This window comes from Micropterus dolomieu, linkage group LG23, assembly GCF_021292245.1.
Source record: "Micropterus dolomieu isolate WLL.071019.BEF.003 ecotype Adirondacks linkage group LG23, ASM2129224v1, whole genome shotgun sequence".
In the NCBI taxonomy this organism is placed as follows: Eukaryota; Metazoa; Chordata; class Actinopteri; order Centrarchiformes; family Centrarchidae; genus Micropterus; species Micropterus dolomieu.
Genome location: NC_060172.1, coordinates 14,913,575 through 14,933,094, shown reverse-complemented (window position 1 = coordinate 14,933,094; position 19,520 = coordinate 14,913,575). Strand labels below are relative to the sequence as shown.

At 40.0% G+C, this 19,520-nt stretch overlaps 1 protein-coding gene across 2 annotated transcripts in view; it reads right to left on the bottom strand.

The window, feature by feature from the left end:
* The window catches only part of dpysl3 (dihydropyrimidinase like 3), a 34,695-nt gene extending 15,799 nt beyond the window's left edge, over nucleotides 1-18,896 (bottom strand). The window contains exons 1-6 of one of the 2 annotated variants that reach the window (XM_046040650.1): nucleotides 18,715-18,896; nucleotides 6,596-6,684; nucleotides 4,814-4,998; nucleotides 2,906-3,070; nucleotides 2,307-2,368; nucleotides 1,084-1,164 (exon numbers count right to left, since the gene is read on the bottom strand). In XM_046040650.1, coding sequence (XP_045896606.1) covers nucleotides 1,084-1,164; nucleotides 2,307-2,368; nucleotides 2,906-3,070; nucleotides 4,814-4,998; nucleotides 6,596-6,684; nucleotides 18,715-18,753 — 621 coding nt within the window. In that variant the 5' untranslated portion in view covers nucleotides 18,754-18,896. The remainder of the gene's footprint in view (nucleotides 1-1,083; nucleotides 1,165-2,306; nucleotides 2,369-2,905; nucleotides 3,071-4,813; nucleotides 4,999-6,595; nucleotides 6,685-18,714) is intronic. The other variant, XM_046040651.1, reaches the window with a different exon arrangement.
* Nucleotides 18,897-19,520: the final 624 nt, after the last annotated feature.

Sequence of the window (19,520 nt, the reverse complement as noted above, 5' to 3'; positions counted from 1 at the left end):
TGGTTTCAAATAGAGTTGGGAAAGTTACTTTGGAAATGTAATAGGTTACCGATTACAACTGTTAACCATTTTCAAAAGAGCTTGAATTGGCATTTTAATGGGCAGAAGGGTAGCGTGCAGATTCAAAAGTGAGAACCAATCAAAAACATCACAATAGAATCCAACTTTACTAAACGTCTGTGGCTGGAAATGGCCAAGGAAGCAATTGTGCACATGAAAAACATGCAAAGTAACATCTAGCCTAGCTTTTTACAGAAGATATTCAGATGTGACCCCAAATGTAATCGTGAACATTTTCATAAGTAACTAATTTAATTACACATTTTTTCCAAGTGACTGTGAGGGATTACAGTTATATTTATTTTGTAATTAAATTTACATAACTTACGTAACTTTCAGGACACTTTAGTTAAAGTCATCGTTATCCTCAAGCGAGCATCTAGTGGTCATAAGAGGAACTGCAGCTTTAGACACAGGAAATGGTTTGGTATGTATCCTTGGTGGTTGTCACTTGGTTACAACATGTCCTCTGAAACTGCACTAAGAGGATTCATCACACACTGGTCTAAACAAGGTCCATATATCTCTGGAGCAGTAAAGTCAGGACAATAATAATCTGGGGGTTCAGACATTTTTGGTCTTAAAGCTGATGGAAATCTGACTCATTGAAAGTCCTAGTTAAAGACTTGATAGGAGAGCTGGGATTTGAGATAAATCAGATCCAACACACACACTTACGCACACACATACACACACAGTGACAGAATCCAGGCATGGTCTGGAGCTCTGACTAATACCAACCCTCTCAATACACCAACTATTAGGGTCCATTCACTTTCATTTGCCCACAATACAGCAGAGACAGTGTGTTTAGTCTGTAGGAAGTGGAGATGCACTGCGATAAGGCTCGACTAGAAAGCTGAACTAAACTGAAATAAATCCCACTAAACTAAAGCAGATCACAGAGTTGGACATGAGACAAGTGATTAAAGAGAGGCAGTAAAGAACATGAGGCAGGGGAAATGGGAAAAAGAAAAACTGTTCAAGAGCTGTGTCTGTCAGTTTATTTATCTTTGTTTTTACCTCAGCGATGATCTCGCCATTTTCAGCATGGACCTGAGCGATGCCTCCCCTCTCTGCCAAGAAGGTAAAGACATCATAGAGCTGGAGGAGAAAGACACAGAAACAGTGAAATTACAGTGGCACTGCACTTATATTTAAAATCCTGCCTGGCTGTTTACACAAGAATCAGACACTCCTTTTTATCCTAGGGGTCACCCTGAAGCCACAATTTAAAAGAGGCCCACAATTTACATGATGTCTACCACGACACACTGCAATTATTGTGTGTGGTCTCCAGAAATGGTTAAACTCATGTGGGATGAGCTTCAGTTGTTGTTATGTTGCTGTGCCACAGTTCCTTAGTGAGCTGCATGACATCAGTGTTTCTAGCTGGACTATTTCAGTTGCCTCATGCGCTCCTCTGACCGATCAAATTATCTATGGCTGCATGAGAAAGGTGAACAATTGTGTCTCACACTGTCTGGACTTGCAGTTTAAACTCACACTGTACTTTACAGGCTGCATGTTACATACGGATAGGGTATGTCAATGATGAATGTTGAGTATTATGGTATAATATTATATTCCAACCAAAATGTCATATTTTACTCACTTTTTTAGACACTGTCACTGCATAGAGCCAAGACACTGCCATGTTTTCATGCTCTTTGACTATTCAGTTTCTCAGCAAGTCAGCAGTGATGGATTATATTGACAGCAATTGTTCGTATTGGATTGCTTAAATAAGATAATGATATTTAAATTACACACTAGGTGAAACCAAGATAATACCACCCCATGTTCATACAAGCCGCGAAAAGATCCCTTCCTAACGCAATTCCAGTGTAAGTGATGGGGAACGAAAGCCACAGTCCTCATTTCCTGCAAAGTTAATATTGGGGCTTCAGTAATCTGAAATAGCTAAATCAAGTGTTACACTGACACAGTTGTCTTGCTGAGCTGCAGTGGAAGGGAATTTTGTACTAAAAGGACTTTTGGAAGTCACCAACTTGATTTGTCTATGTCAGTCTGCAGAAGTCTCATATTAGCGTATGCATTTCTTCACAAAGGGAGAAGTGTGGATTTTGTCCCCCATTTCTTCACTGCCAGTATAGTGAGAAAAAAGAATTACAGTATGCAAAAACTATTGCGATGTACATATGTCTGTCTGGATTGTTTTAACTTAGAGTTGAAAAAATGTGGACTGATCCTTTACAGTGAGCACTAAGTTAAAGTTATTGTACCTCACTGTTGCTCATTTGGTAGTAATCCTTGTAAGCCATGTAGACCTGGAATGAGTTCACACCTGTAACAAAGGAAAACCATTTAAAGAAGAAAGCATGTGAACAATGGTACTTGAACCCCCCTAAAAAGGTCAAAGGTGGATATAAAAATGAACTAATAAGCATAATGTGGCCAGTCATGTTAAGGTTGGACAGGAGTCCAATCTTGTAATGTTATCTGATTTTTTAATGGCGTTGCTTATTTGCCTGCCAAAATACTGTAAAATGTCTTTTATTCATCAGTTACACAGTTTGTATTTGTCTCTCTCTAAAACATATCATTTAGTTACATTTTGCAATAGTTAAACTATATTCAAATTAGTAGTGATTTTTTTTTACTGCTAGAGGTTATCATCATCTGTAATTCTGAAAAAATACTTATTTTTAACTGCTGCAACTACAGTAGCAACTTCTGAACAACAATAAAAAAAGGGAAGCATTTTGTTGTATTTAGCTTCCCAGATTTATTTTCATGCATTCTCCAATTAGAAGTGGCAACTTTGAAAACTACCCACAATCACTTCCGTAGGTAGATGTTATGTTGAGCCATTACAGCCTACCTTTCTCCTTGATGAGGTTATCCACCTCCTGCTTTATGCTGTCGTTCCAGTGGGTGATATCCACGTGGAAGGAGTAGTCGCAGCAGGCCTTTTCATCGGCCCACTGCCTCCACTGGTCATATGCCTCCATCAGGCTGCTACCGGGCTCTGGGATCACATGGTCCACTGGTGGAGATGGATGGTAGAGGGGAGGAGAGGACACACGAATAAAGGAATGAGAGGGCGAGGAAAGGCGGAGAGGGGAGGGGAAAGATTGGTAAGTGAAATCAAATGGATAGATGGACAAAGGAGTGAGTGGGGTGGGACAGTCATACATAGAGAGATGATGACAGGGTGATGTCAGGATTTGTCTGTTGGTGTTTCTGCTTTCTCCCTGTATAGTCTATCTTGCATAATCAGCTGTCTGTCTGAGTTCCTGCAGTGCTCAGCCAGTGGGGATCAACCTTGTCAGATGTCGCATTACATTTTGAACATCTTTGTCTGGATGTGGGTGTCCTTGATTCATTTAGGGGCCACTTCAAATGCGGATATTTTTTATGTAACCACCATGATCAATCTTTTAGGTTAGAGGCACACACAGGCAGTGGATTTTTACTGATGGGATCATCCCATTCTATAAAGTAGTTCAGTATGCAGTAAGGTGCTTTTGGTGACTGCAATGGCACATAACATATGGGAGTTCTTGTGTTACAACATTAAGTGTCTTGTATACACTTAATAAAGTGTATAAACATAATATTGCCAGTAAGATTTGGCAACAATTTCAGTTCAAATAGTCCCACAAAGGCACACCTCCCTGCTGAAACATTTATTTCAATATATAATTAATATATAGCAATATATGTGATATAGAACTTAGATGCGCAATAAACTCTGGTCACCATTAGCTGACACAAAGCAATTCTTCACGTAAACTTAAAAAAGTATTCACTAAGAAAATAAGTATTCTCAAGCACATTAAAATACAAACATGACAAAATACATAGATAGATAGTACATGTTTGCCTTCGTGCCTGCAAGGTGAATATTCCTTCTGTGAATATCTTTTGTGTCTGTTTTCACTTAAATAATTCATGGACAGTAAATCCTCATTGTACACAGCAGTATCACTGTGCACAAAATATCCCGCTCCATCTCACTCAGCTGTAATACAATAAGATCCCCTGCTGGCTCACCACCTGACAGGCTTCTTTATCTCATTAAAGATGACCCAATCTGCTTATCTGGTCTTTGCATGTTAATAGGATAGAGCTGGAAACGGCATTCACAAAAAAAATAAATCACTGTTTACTATGTTGGCCATCTGAACTACTCTTTTGTTCATCATCGCGCAGGCACAACATCATCTGCTAGTTGAGACAGACATATACAGTACGCCATACACACAGGCAGATACTAACTACAGTACATGTTTTCACTTTCTCTCTCACCCGCTAGAATATAATCCCTCTATGAATGGAGTCCATGAATAGAGATTACTACAGTAGCACGTCTGTTAGTGAATGTATCCGTTTAAACACAGAGCCACCGTGGCAGACAAGCAGCCACCTCAAAAGAAGTTAATGGTATTAATGAGACTGTGGTATCTACCAGCTGTTGGCTGCGATAGCATCTGGTCTGTCAGCAGAAGCACACAAATAAACCCATAACATGCAAAGACGAGACACTCGTGTTGTATTTCCATGGGAAGAGTGTTTCGCTCCATGCCCCCTTTCTCAACCCAACCCCCTCACACTCTATGTATGGTCTTTTGTATGGTCCTTTTTTTTGGAGAGCTGCCCAAAAACAGCCCATCCCTTCTCTTTTCCTATGGTGGGGTGTCGGCCCTCCTTTTCCCCCTCTTTTTAGCTTTGGTCTCTGTCTGAAACGAAACTTTACAGTGTGGACGACCTTTCCTACAGTCCTTACCGATCATGGTCGTGCCCCCAGCAAGAGCAGCCTTTGATCCCTGTGCGAAGTCGTCTACGGTTGTGGTTCCACGGTACGGCATCTGGAAGTGCGTGTGGATGTCAATGCCACCGGGGATCACCATCTTTCCGTTGGCCTCGATGGTCTTCACCCCACCAGGCACGATCAGGTTATCGCCGATCTGCCTGTCGAGGGCAGTTGATGCAGTTATTATTGTGTGATCAGATGTTGCCACAACAACTGATGTTAGTATAGACTTGTGCTACGCGATGACAATGAATTGAATCTGAATCAGGGATCAATGTCACTGCATTCAAATTACACTGATATAGTTTCAAGAAAATTAATATAACAAGTGATTCCAATGAGAAGTTCCTGAACACTGATGTGCCGGAGGTGGCTGATTTCTCCGTCGACCCTAAATATGTAAAGGTGTCACAACTTGATATTGGTAGGATGAAAAAATCATATAAAAACACTGAAAACACTGACTGATTAAATTGACCCCCCACAAAAAAGAAAGCCATGCTTGAAGCAACACATTGTCACCATGTCAACACATCAACATTTCACCCCTGTTGTTCAGACTTCATAGAGGAGACCAGACAGACAGACTGGCGGGCAGAAACCAGTGTCTCTGTGAGTTTGCCAGCAGCCCAATGGTCCAGCAGGCATCTGTGTGTTTATTATGCAACACCAGGCTTTCTATGGGTGCCTCTCTCTGAGCTGCCTCACTAAGGGCCAGGGGGGACAAAGGGCCTATAACTGGAAAATCAAGTGGAAACAGAACAGGGGGAAAGAGAGTGACAGAGAGGACAGACTGATTCAGGGAGACACTACTAGAGGGGAATTCAACCTAACTTTCCTCGCCTTGTCTGGTAGGGCAGAGACATGCTCATGCTAGCTCACGAAATAAGGACTAAGGACTAAAACTGTCTGTTTTCACCCTACTTTGTCTTTGACCCAACCACCACCAACATAAACCCTAGAAACAGGGACTATCACACATTCTGGAGGGAGAGTCCACTAGACTGCTATGTTTAGTTTGGGGTCATTTAGACAGTAATAGTAATATTTGCACTTGCCTTAAAGTTTCCCTGTTTCTCTGAGGGTGATGCAACCAATTGTACCTACTAGTGTCACTTGTCTCAAGGTCAAAACATCTCCATCACCTCCTCTTCTTATACAAATTAAATTCTAATCCTAATCAAACACATTAATAATGAATCTACTTGTAAAGGAACATTGCGACTATTAGTTATGACAGCATTTTACTAACCAGTGCCACCTCTATTATAACATGAAACATGTAGTATATACACTACAGATTTCCAGGGGACTACTTTTTGCATTTGCTTTTGGTCAGGCAGAAGAAGATTATCCTTGTTACAGTGAAGTTTTTGGAAACCTGTGGGCTTGTGCTTCTTTCCCCCGATTGATGTCATTCATGCAGATGACCCACGTCTCTACAACAATGGTTGGGAGTTTAATATGACGATAGTGATATGATGATGACAATAAAGAAGCGGAATTTCCCTTTAACATTTACACTAATTCACCTGGCCAACCCATCTGATGGAATGATCAAGATACTTAACCTTTTGCACATAGAAGAATAAGAATTGTATTTCTCTCAAAAATATTTTAATGGGAACCGATGAGATAACAAACAACTCCACTTAAATACAGCAAAAGTATGATGAGCCTGAGTAGGAGTAGAGGGATGAAAGCAAATGGGAGTGAATAAAAGCAGAGCAGAAAGTTGGACAGCGGAGGACTTACTTAATAACGCCATCCTCCATGTAGATATCGGCATGGAAGGACTGGTCATCATTCACAATCCTCCCGCCTTTGATCAGAAGCCGGTCACTCTGTAGAGAAAGGGATGGTAAGAGAGTAAAATAGCAATGTTATAATTCAAAACAAATTTCTTCTGACAAAGATGTAGCTTGGCTTTAAACACTGTGAAGTAAAGCTTAATTGGAGGATCACTTCTGCTGGACAATGTTTTTCTATTTCCCCGTAGTTAAATTATGTCCTTTTTCCACCCAGAGGAGAAGAACAATGTTTCATTCATTCGTGCCAAGGAAGAGACGGGTCATGTTTGTCAGTCTTGTCCCATGCAAACACACCACATGCAGTTTGGCTATGGACTACCCTGTGTGTCTGCCCGCCCAGCTCTCACTGTACCCCCAAATCCTCCCGCGCAAGCAACTGATGATATTTTCAATTTTTTATTTATCCTTGTTAATCAAGGAATCAAGGTAATTTATTTGACATTTTACAAGACAGGGTTTTACAATAAAACGTAAGTTGTAGCCTTTTCATGCTACACACACACATAGAAAATATATACAAATATTTAAATTTTGAATACAATACAAATAAGGGCGGCACGGTGGTGCAGTGGTTGGGACGACCGGGTTTGAACCCCGGTAATACAGGGGCCAAAATAAGATTACTGGTGCACAAAGCAATGATTGTCACCACCATCATGGTATCCGCCTTACAGCAAGCAAAGATAACGTTTACTGGTACAAATCTGACTGGATAAATATGGGAGTGCCAGTTTGGTCAGACACGAGCTTCACAAAATCAGCAACTAGAAAGTAGTTCATAAAGATAGAGAGAGCAGCTTTCACTGTAACTTGTATTTCCCTGCAGTAAGATGACCTGCCATGGTGATAACATTTTGGAGGATGACAGTTTGCTGTTGGAAGCAGAACTGAAGCTGCTTTTAAGGACTGATCATGGATTAACATCTTAGCCATGTTTATCCAGATTTTGTTATGCAACAATACTGACAGTGTGGATGTTATTTTCTCAGTATGATCCATTTATCCAACAGACCAAATGCAATCGCCAATATCAATCCTTATCACTGAATGTGATGCACACACAAATAAACCTACAAAGCCTTGTCGCATCTGAGGAACCGCTCAACCTCACATCTTGTAATATGGTCTGATCTGGGCGTTGCCGTGACGCCACATAGTCAGACATAAAATCTGCTGCTGCTGCTGCACCACACACTGACTCTAGCAGACCGTTGTCATGGTGACGGGTTGACTGCAGGGAGACAGACGAAAGAGGAGGGGAGACTGGGCGGCTGCTTTTGCTGACTTGTGAGATAGCTAGTTCGGTGAACAACTGGGTGTTGAACAGGATAGAGAGGAGTTGTTAGTCGGTAGATGGGTTGATGGTTGGGTGATCTGTAGGCAAACTGTTCATGTAAGCTGGTGGTTAATTGACAAGCAACACGAAGATAGGCTGAAAGTATTATTTGAATAATGGATGCATTGTTCAAATAATCTTTCAAGCAAAAACTCTCAAAATTAGCTGGTTTCGTCTTCTCAAGTGAGAAGACTTACTGCTTTTTTTGTCTTATAAAATACTAAACTGACTTGTGCATTTTCGGTTGAGTTTTCCGCCAAAATAAGTGGCTGCTGCAGCTACTTCCGCCGCCTCAAACTCCTCCTTACAAGCTAAGCTTTGGGGATCATTCTCCTAGCAAATCCCTGTTGTGCTCAGATTCTTAAGGGCAGAGATTTTTTTCTCACCAATTGTAACCATAAATTGTCACTTCCCAAGTGTATCTGACCGAAAATACATTTTATTCATCAATTATGGTAATGAATTCATCAATTAAGTAAATTATTAAGCACAAATGCTAAACTTTTGATGAAACCAGCCTTGAGACTTAACTTGAGACTCATCCTCAGAAGACTTGAGACTGTACTCGGACTCGAGATTTGGCACTATCCAAAAAGGTTTGGTGCATTAATATTAACGAAATGTTAGCATACATGTTTTGCTCAGCATAAGCTATTGATAACTTCAGCTTACTACTAGGCTAGAGAAATGTTTTAATTTACATTAGATGTCATTAGTTGGAGAGCAAGTGTAATTATTAGTTATTATTGCATTCATAATGTTAGCAATATTTTCCTGTTACCCTGAGTAACGTTAGTCTATAGGCCTATCCATTTTTTAACCGATACTTGGTCTATACTGTAGTATGTATATGTTCCGAGGCAAAATACAGTTATTAACTTTAAAGGAAAGCTTTCATTCTCTATTATCTTTATATTGCATGTAGCCTCTTTAATGTTATCATAAACCAACCTGCTGATGCTGTATGTTAATAGATAATACTGTACATGCTTTGTATTCCTTAGATATACATAGCTATGCGGTGTTCTAAAAAGGCCGGGTGGTATATAGAAGATGATGTTAGACAGATTGACTTGGACTTGTGACCAAAGACTTGAGACTTATCTTGGACTTGTAAGCATCTCTGATACCAGCTTCTCAAATGGAAAGATTTGCTGCAATTCTCTGTTATGGCATTTTAGGTTGAATGTTTTGGGCTGTTCTGGGGACAAGAATGCAATGTTACACATTAAATGACAGATCAGTTAATCGATGATAAAAATAACTATTAGTTATACTTCATCATAAACATTATCTATCTTCTGTATAGGTAAAGAAGACACTTACTTCAAAGACTTAGTAATATCACACTCTATAAAATAGCAGGACTCAAGTCCTTACCCTGCTAAAACAGACTGACTTTCATATTTTCCCATCAGTACATGTGTGCAGGGATTTACACCCCTGGCTGTGAACCCAGTGTTTCATCACTGTAATGAACTGCAGCCACTCCTTAACAAGTCAGAAAAAAGGAAAAAACACAACATAAGTATGTGGCTCAAATGATACAAGCTTAATATCTGCTGAGCTCATAAACACACACAATGTTTGTATTACTGTGTATTTGTGTTTGTGTGTATGTGATGTAGATGGTGATGGAGTAGTGTGAAACAGAGCCCAGAGCCTTCCCAAGCAACCACACCCTGAAGCAACACATTACAACACACAGTAATCACTGGCTGGAACATAGCGCCAGCATAGATCATACTGTAGAGCATGCTGCCATAGAACTGTCAATCATTAGCTCTGAGACTAATCTAATTTTGAGCTTGAATATAGAGTGCATACTCATAACTTCATTTCACCTTTCATGGAAGTACTGCAATATGATTCTAAGTCTGATTCAGATTAAAAAAAAAAAAAAATACACTTCAGACCAACATATAATCAAAGTCAGCACCTTAAAATCAGAAACCTAGCTTCATCACAACATCACGAATCAATTAACCACTAGCTTTGACAATACTTAGAATAAATGACTACACAATTACAGTAGCTAATAAGTCCATTAGTCAATCAACAAGCAAAAAAATAAAAAAAATTGACAACAATTTTGGTATTTGATTCATTGTTGAATTCATTGATCAAGCAAAAATGGCCATCATTCATTGTTTCCATCTTCTTGGATTTAAGGAATTGTCATTTTGTTCTGTTTTGTATCATATCAGTTGGTCAGAGAACTTTTTAAAATAGGTTGTCATTTTACAGACTGGATGGGGAAAAAATAATCAGTCGTGAAAAAAACATTAGCTGCAGCCCTCAAACAGTAATAATAGAGTTCAATACAGACCTACTCTTATCAACTGCATCAGACGAGTAAAGATTTTTTTTATCTGATTTATAATACTGCAGTGAGGGGTGTGCCTTCGTGCATGGGTGCCTTACGGAAGAGTTTTAGCAGTCTCTCTCTCTGTCTCTAACACACACGCACACACACTCATATTCCCCTTTGTCAGTTTCTGCCCACTCTCCCTTCTGGCCTATAACAGCATGCAAGATACCACAATCATTTGACAATCAATAGCTTTCCATTTCCATTACAACACAGCAACTGTCAGTCTGCTGAGTTCAGTATTCCCCAGTAAGTGCATCTGCCAATGAAATACTTAATGAACTAGACTTGACATATGTCCAGTAAGTGGAAAACTAGATGTTAAAATGCTTAAAGTCAACAACTTAAATCATCATTCAAAAATGTAACTGTACAGATATTCTGAATGGCAACAAGCATGACCAAACTGTCAAATAATTTCATGAACACATTACTTAAATCTAAGTGGTAGTACTGTTTGGCAAGGCAGTATGGGTAACCAAACTGTCAAGCTTTGTCAAAGACACATAATCTGAGACAGGAGTTTTTTAATCAACACTTCTTAGTCTCACTTCATAAATCTAAATGCCGACCTAGCATTCATTGCGGCTTTTTCTTGGAATCTATGACAAATAGGCTACCACATTTGCCAGTGCTCATGTCATTCAACCACAAACAGCAATATGTTTCACTCCTGACGTTTCATAGAAAATATAGCAAGTGACGGCATACTGTTTCCTAGTGTTGCCACAGTTGTGAAGTCAGTGTGTTTCAGAATTTATTTCATTTTTTCCAAAAATAATTTCTCAGCATTTCTGCCTTAGTCTATAAGAAGAGGGATCTGACACGGGGCAAAATGTCCTTTACTACAAGTGGGGATATCATGGGTATACACCCCAGCCAATCATGCCACCAGGAAGTCCTCCCTTTAACTTTCACTAAGTTTTTACAATTTCAAAATATAACAATTTTCTTCCTTGCGTAACAGAAACTCTTGAGACAGTATAACCATTTGTGCTATTACGTGGTTATGGGAATAAACCTAACCATTTGTTACAACATTAACGAGACAGCACCATCCACATAATGAACAGATACCGCAGTCATAATGCTGTTTGAATATTTGTTGCAGCCCTTACTGTGGCAAGGACAATTTAATGGCATTCAGTGGTTGTTGTGGTATTCACATGACAGCATCTTGAATCTGAGATGGGACTGGATGCCCACTAGTGTTTCAAGATGGTGGACTTTGATCGAACAAGTCTTGATGAGCAACAAGAGTGAAAACTATATAATAAAGGAAAGCCTTGTTACCTAATGTTGTGGTAAATGTATGATCTGACTATATTAAAGACATGCTACTGCCTTCTCCAGCGCAGCTGTTTGCACCATAATGGATATTGATTTCAGTTGATTATTGCCCACACTTCCCTGTGAATCCTTGATGGATATTGATTTCAACTCATATTCCCTACCTTGTTTTAAAACATTTTCTTGGTTACTGTTCCCCACATTCAATGCTCTGAACAAAACTACACTTGCAGCACTTGAGACTGCGAGGTCACCCCACCAATTGTACACTGGACGTACAAACAACAACAACAAACAAAAGGATTTCTCTTTTTGTTGGGTTTAATACATAGGACGCAATGAGATACTGCTTCACAGGGACACCTCTTATCTGAAGGCAAATGCTAAAGTTAGGAAGCCAGCTAGTCTGCATGCTCAAGACAGTATTTCAGATGCCACTGATCAGAATTACATAAAGAATCCAACTTATGCCGCTGGTTGGATTTTCATGGAACTTGTGATAACAATGCATCTTGTATTTTGAAGTAATCTATCATGTGAAAAATACTTGTTTTTTGTACCGGTCTGCCCTACGCTACCTGTACACTAGGAGTTGTGAAAAATACCATGCTCCATTCAGAGACTGAATCATTCGGTTTTGGACTGGAAGAGGCAACTCTCAAACTGGGACAAACCCATTGACCAGACATTGACCAAATAAAGTGATTTTCTGGGTTTCCCAGAATAAGCAGCTACAGCTGTGAAGAAGAGCCACAGAGCATGTAGAGATACAATAAGACTGTGGAACCTACACGTCTGTCGCTTTCTAAAGAGATTCATTTAGATAGCTTGTATGTTGTGTTGCATTCTTCAATTCCACGCATCCTACCTACGCGTACAAGAAAATACAACAAAAGGAAGTCTTTGCAACAATTAGTTTCATTCAAAGCATATTTTCTGTTAATGTCATGTTAACAACATGATTGAATTTTGTCATCTCATGTCCAACCGGGTTTTTTCAGAGAGTAGTTTGAGACATGTTGGTTTTAGGAAAAATAGTAACATAATTAAAGTATATTAGACCACAAAGATGAAAACTATCTTAAAATAGAAAGAGAAAAAAATGGATTAGTCCACTTGGGTTAGAATATTTACAAGACATCGATGATGATGTTGATCCTAATTTGCTCTGACCTTCTAGGGTCACTGACCATGTCCTCGTTAGGCAATCGTGTCACTGTTAGAGCATAATCTCACTTGATGAGCTGTACATAGCAGCCACAGGAAATAATGAACAATATAGGTGTGTTCAGAACAGAAAGTGGAGCACAAATTTTACCGCTGAACTGTTTGTGCAGTCAGTGTCTAGTCGCCAAGCTGTTACTAGCCAATAAAAAACAAAACAAAACTGTGCAGTACAAATTTAAGGGCCAAAACAACACAACCTGTAAAGCTGTAGAGTCAAATACATCTATATAAAATATCTGACTAAGAAAAGATGACATGATGAGGATCTAAACCCTAAATGATGGAAACATGAATAGAAATGTAGCAGTGAGACAGCTTAAAGGTCAATGATGTGCTTTTTCTATCATTTTAAGGATAATAAATACTAATTTGTGTGTGTGTTTGGGAGAAACAATGTAAACAAACGACTGTTAGCAGGGATTTATACTGCTCCAACCATCACAAATGTTTCTTATTCATCTCCACTTCCGTATGGGTACTTGTTTATATGTGTGCGTGCGTGACTGTGACCTACTCTCAATACTTTGTCGCTGGCTAAAATGTAGAGGATTTGGTGTTTTACTACTGTAAATTACAGAGTGCAGGATTCCTTCAGCTGTCTGAGAGTCAACAATTTAGGGCAGTTGGAGGGGGATTAGCCAGGGTTGTAGCTTGTAACACGTCACAAGTAACACAAAGGACAAAAAAGTAGGTTTATTTTTTATTTGTCTTATTTATGTTGTAAAGATTATGTTCATAGATGCTTTATGAATAAATCATATTGTATATTTTGTACCTAAGTTATTGGAAAAGGCAAATCATATGCAGCGCCCAAGTGGTTTAGTTGGCTACACGTCCATTTCAAGATAACAGCAGATTCAGGCAACAATATTAGGCCAGGCAGCTCAAAAGTATGATAAAATAAAGTTTTCAATACCTTAATGTAGATTAAACAAGTTAAATAATTGTATTAAACAGAAATAGTTAAATTAGATATAATCAACATGCAATGCAAAGTGCATTCCTTAGAAATAACAAGTTGCATGGTCAGTGACAATTTCCAACTTGATGCATAGCAGGTGGTAAGACTTATTATTCAAAAAGAGACTTGAGACTTGGCTTGGACTTGCAGCATAAAATGACTTGTGAGGATCTCTGGCCTGCACACACTAAACAATATTAAAACACAAATTAACTTTACTACTTTATTGACAAAGTACTTTTAGACTTTTACTTGAGTTGGTTTGTCAAATGGTGATTTTACTTTTACTTGAGTAATATTTTATGGGAGTAACTGTATTTTTACATGAGTAAAGATTTTCAGTACTCTACCCACAACTGGGATTAGCTTTAACACAAGCATCATGCAGAAATCACAACTGAGGTCAATCACATATGCTTATAAAACGTCTGTTCCAAGTTGCTTAAATCAAAAAAATATATACAAATGCCTGTTAATAATATAAAATACTAGAAATCTGCTTTACTCTTCTGAAGCATTTTAATGTTTTAGGTCACTGAAAAAAAGGAATTAATCCCTTTTGTTCCTTCCTCAACAGCATCTTCCCTCTAGTGCTGACAAACTCATCTATTACATTTCTGGCAACAAAGTAGAGTAAAGTTCTGCTGGAAAAAAATATCGTCATTCAACTCTAAAAAAACAAAGCACCAGAAATAAAGCACCTCTCGCTGCACAGGAAACTGTCATTTTCTTTTACACAAGCCAGTAGTAATCAAAAATAGACGGCAGGATGTTGTTCTTGTACTACTACGCTGATATGGACTGACAACATTTTTCCACTTCCACCAGACTGGAGGGAGAAGTGTTCATAAACTGGGATGCAAATTAATAATAGCCTCTCCTTTTGTGCTTAATAAGTGGGAATCGTCCTGGAAAACTCCATGGCTAAAAAAAAAAACAGGCCAAAGGGGCAGAGGACATTAGAGGAGACTTTTGTGTGGGTGGAAAGAGCAGAGGGGAGGCAGGCAGGGACCAGTGGAAGACGGAAGCCATCCTGAATGTGCACTAGTGCCTGTGCTTCAGCCCCGTTGCCTAGCAAGCAAAAATATTTACTCTTTACCCAAAAACTGCAGGGATTTTTTTTCACATTCTGGAAAAGTGAAAACAATGAGACTTATCAATCTATATTAATTGCAGCTGCTCCTGCCAGCCACGGTCATAGAGAAATCCTGCTTGTCTGCAATGTTGATTTTGTCATAGGCTGCACTGGTGTAACCATGGCAACAAAAAACCCCATATGTATCTGATCGAGCCAGACAGGTTAAAAAAGTATAAACTCTCTCAGTTAAGAAGTCTGTTTGTGTGTGACTGACTCTGTCAAATCACATCCCCACCCGAGAAACCAAACAGTGGTTGTATTTTCCTGCCATCTCAACTGTATGTTGGTCGCCATGGTGAGTCGCATGGCAACGTCTGGGTGGCCACGGGGTATTTTGTTTGAATTCAAGCCCACTTTGCTGCAGACTGCGGGGTGATGGCGCACTCTGGTGTGGCGGAGCCCTGTTTTGTGGTGCATCAACAAGGGGGAACGGGTTTCATGTCCCGGGCAGAGTTGCCGTCTGCCGGCCGTGTTTCATGCCCACAGATGCTTGTTCCAGCTGGAGGGGATTACTGATGACATGTACCAGCCTGGAACAACACTGAGGGTGCTGTGAGTGGGTATGAGGGAAGGGAAGAACCACACCTAGAAATCTGACAGAGCCACTCTGGCGGAAAGAAGACGTAAGGACAGCTTACAGCTGGAATAGAATGAATAGGCATAGAAATACAGAAGAAAGTCTGGGACGGGAGGAGGGTTATAAGCAGGTATAAGGTTGTTGTGTGGAAGTATGTCCATAAAATTATTTTATGGCATCAGCACTTACTGGTGAGTTGTTTATCTACTCTGGTATGGCTGGTTTATTTGGTAAATAAAGTGAGTGTGGAACTTTACAAAGTTAAAGAAAAATGACCGCTGCTGTCCTCTGTGGAGCAAGCTACTACTTTTGAACCACCTTTTAAAAAACACTACCAACATTATTGGGGACTTATTATTTCTTCTGATTTCACATTTAGGTTTCTGATCACTTCAAGTTTTAATACTTAATGCTAGTGGTGGGGGAAAAAATAATTTCTTAGATGCATCAAAATCGATTTTCTAAATAAATAAACTAACTAGATTACTTTTCCCAGATCTAATGGTTATAGCTCCTACACAGTGGACTTTAGTGCAAGTTAGTCTTGAAGCTTTTTTTTTTTTTTTACTGGAAAACAACGTTTTCTTGGGGGAGAACAATCAAACCCGTACGGATTGTTACAGTTGCTTTGTTTTAAAAGGACCAAGTGGTCAGACGGTGAGGAAAAAATAAAATCTTGTATAGAAAAAAACATCTAATCAAATCGAATCATGAGGTGCCTAGAGATTCCCACCCCCTACTTAATACCCCACTTTTTATACTATTATGGCCTGCCTTTTTTCACCAACAGCCATCCATCCACCGTGACCTCCTCCCTATGTGGACGTTGGCGCTCCATAATAATGTCACATGACCTCCTTCTTAGCTCCCATCATAATTACTATAGACGCTACAGGGCGTTGTCACTTGGACGTAATCAGATGTCGTTTTGGAGCACTTGCTAAAAAAAAATGTGGCTGCTGTTCTTACCCCAGTGTTTGATCCAGGTATTATTTCTAACGGAATAACACATCCTGTTTTATTGCCATTACCAATGGTAACCACAGGTGTCGCCAAATCAACAAGGAATTACACTTTAAGGATTATAACGTCAATCTGCTGGGGGGGAAAAAGTGCTACAACATGGTATGTTGATAGCAAAGACTGATGAAAGTAGTAAAGCAGTATTAAAACTGTGCTTCATCACATCATGTTTGAAAGCCAATTAATTAGTCCCCTGTGAACTGAAGTGGTGTGAAACCACCTTATCTCTGCTCTTGGTCAAGGACATCAGTGAGATACTTTGTACTGTGGTAGCAGCTGAATGTCAAATGAATGTCTAGTTAACACATTAGTTACAACTGGGTGGAGCTTACCTTTGCCAATTACAACAATCTCCCAACTGAACATTTTAACTTCACTACCAAGATAGCATGTTGAGGCCATCAGACAGCACACAACTCATTCATGTTACAAATTCTTCCAGTGCGTGATTTCTTGCCTCAGTATCAAACTACAAAGAGAGGAGACAGATCTTATCTTGGTGAGTCTAAAACTCTGTGTTGCAGCATCACTTACAGATTTTGTCTGTGTATGTGGGTGTTTTGACATAAATATCATGCCTTCTGCAGGTTTAACAACCCAAAATTCTACAATACAAGAAAGCTAAAGAAAAAAAAACTGAACCTCCCTGTAGGGGGTTGATAAAATTAAAATGTCCATCCTTATAATGGCTGTGTGAAACATGCCATGGAAGATTCTGGCCCACTTTAGCATTTTACAGAGACATACCATACTTAAAGAGTAAATACATCAAGAGGCTGTGCTCAGAGTACAGATTCTGAAAACAAAAACCCTACAGGCTAGAGCTACCCCCGTCTCCCCCAAAATCACCCCTTCGGTGTAATATCAGCTGAGGAGACGAGACAAAGGCTGTGTCTCCACTGCCGAGCAACACACCCCTGACTGCAGCCTGAGCTGCAACAATGAAAACTGGAAGGCAGGCATTTCAGACTCACATACACACACACACACACACACACACACACACACACACACACACACACAGAGGAGAGGGAGTGGGAGAGGTTTCTCTGCAGTTGTAACACCCACCAGCACCCAGCTGGCTGGCTGTGTAACACCAACCTGCCCTGAATTCAACCTCCATCCTAGATGCCCTGACTGACTGAGTCTGAATCTTTCTCCTTCTCATGATGCAGGACTACAAGCGCCCCATTACAAGGCTGGCTTATCGCGGCTGATCACAAATGGGCGTGTATTTCCCCCACCGCTCCTTTTCCTCCTCTCCCTCTCACTCCCCTCGGCACCAACCTGCAACATGAACCCATGTCTGTAATCAGCAGGGCATACATTTCATTCGTAACATTAAAATACATAAGGCCCCTTGTGTAAATAATGAGCTGATGTCCAAGAACTGCAATTCATTTTTACACCACTCGCTTTTGTTCAATTGTTTGCCAACTAATGGCCACAGGACAATATAATTAGGATTGTAGGATCATTAGGATACTTTGAAGTATGTCACTAAAACATTACATGCATGAAAATGGCAAGAGAAACTCATTGAAACAGAGACTATCATCACTTGGCCTATTCAATAGCCTCCCATATCATGGATCAGTCAGGCCCGAAATGATCCCCATAAGAGAGAAAGGGCATTCTTATCAGAATGGCTAAAATGTGATTTTAATTGCTCATATAAAAACACATAGCATAGCATAAAGCACATTAAGCAATATTATAATAATATGATACCAAACTACATTTAAAAATCACCATAAACTCACAGCTATGCACTGCAGACAGCAGAAGTCCCTGCAGAAACATTACAGTGATTTTTCTTTTCTAATGGGCGAGCCGGCTCGCCACACGCATGGATCCCCTTAACAAAGAAGATGCAGGACACCTTTAAGAAAACGCCTCATCCTCCTGCCTAACCGTCACTATGGCAGCCGGTCATGCAATTTCATGGTGCGTATTTTTTCCAGCGGCTCCCTGCAGTCAAGTCTGACAACGGAAAGAAATTATTGCGTCGTGCCGGTGGCCGCAAATGTTCCTGATCGCCGCGGCGCTGCGAAACGGCAACGCAAGACACTGGTGATTTGCAACAGCACGCATCAAAGTTCCCACAGCCGATGGAGCAGAAAATAACTGTGCTACTCACTGTGATCTTCGGGATGTTCTTTTTTCCTTGGTAAGACATGTTTCGCTCGGTTCCACCTTCAAAAGCAAGCTTTCGAAAACGATATTCCCTCTTTACGGATGCTGCAGCCTGGATGGGAGCTTCAGGGAATGGTCGCTCCTCTGTCAGTGCGATGTAAAGTGCCTCGCTGAGTGCTATAGGAGCGTCTGTGGTTCAGTCACCCGGCCCCTCCCTCAATAGGCTCAATTGGAAAGAAGCGGTGTCACAATCTTTCCACCGGGGGGCGCATCAGAGCAGCTGGTGAACGGCCTCAAGTCAGCATCCAGTTGTCTGCATTACTGGGCTGTCGCACATTTTTCTTGCACATAGGCTATTGGCTACAGCATTAATCCAACATTAGTCATTATTGACCTATCAGAGAGTTTTCCTGCTTCAAAAATAGCTAATAAATCTGATCCAGCTGGTCTGTGGTCTATTCTGTATCTGTGTGTATCACTGCCAAAGTCACTAAGGGTTTTAGTTGATCAGAGTAGATTGCCAGCAAAGATTGTTTGATTGTGTGAAGAGATTGTGTGTCACTATAAGGCCAAAAGGAAGAAGCAAAAACATTACTCACTAATCCCTGCTGTGTAGAAATCCCCATCATTATCCTCATTATTGCCATCCTAATTAACAACATTAGCTACCTACTGAAATGATTGATTCATTTATTTTATTCACCATACAGGCGTACACTGAATTACTTTTAAAATTGTCAATTACAAGGAAGGATAGTATATGACCAAACAAAAAAACACATTCATATTTGAAATTTAATATGTTCAGGT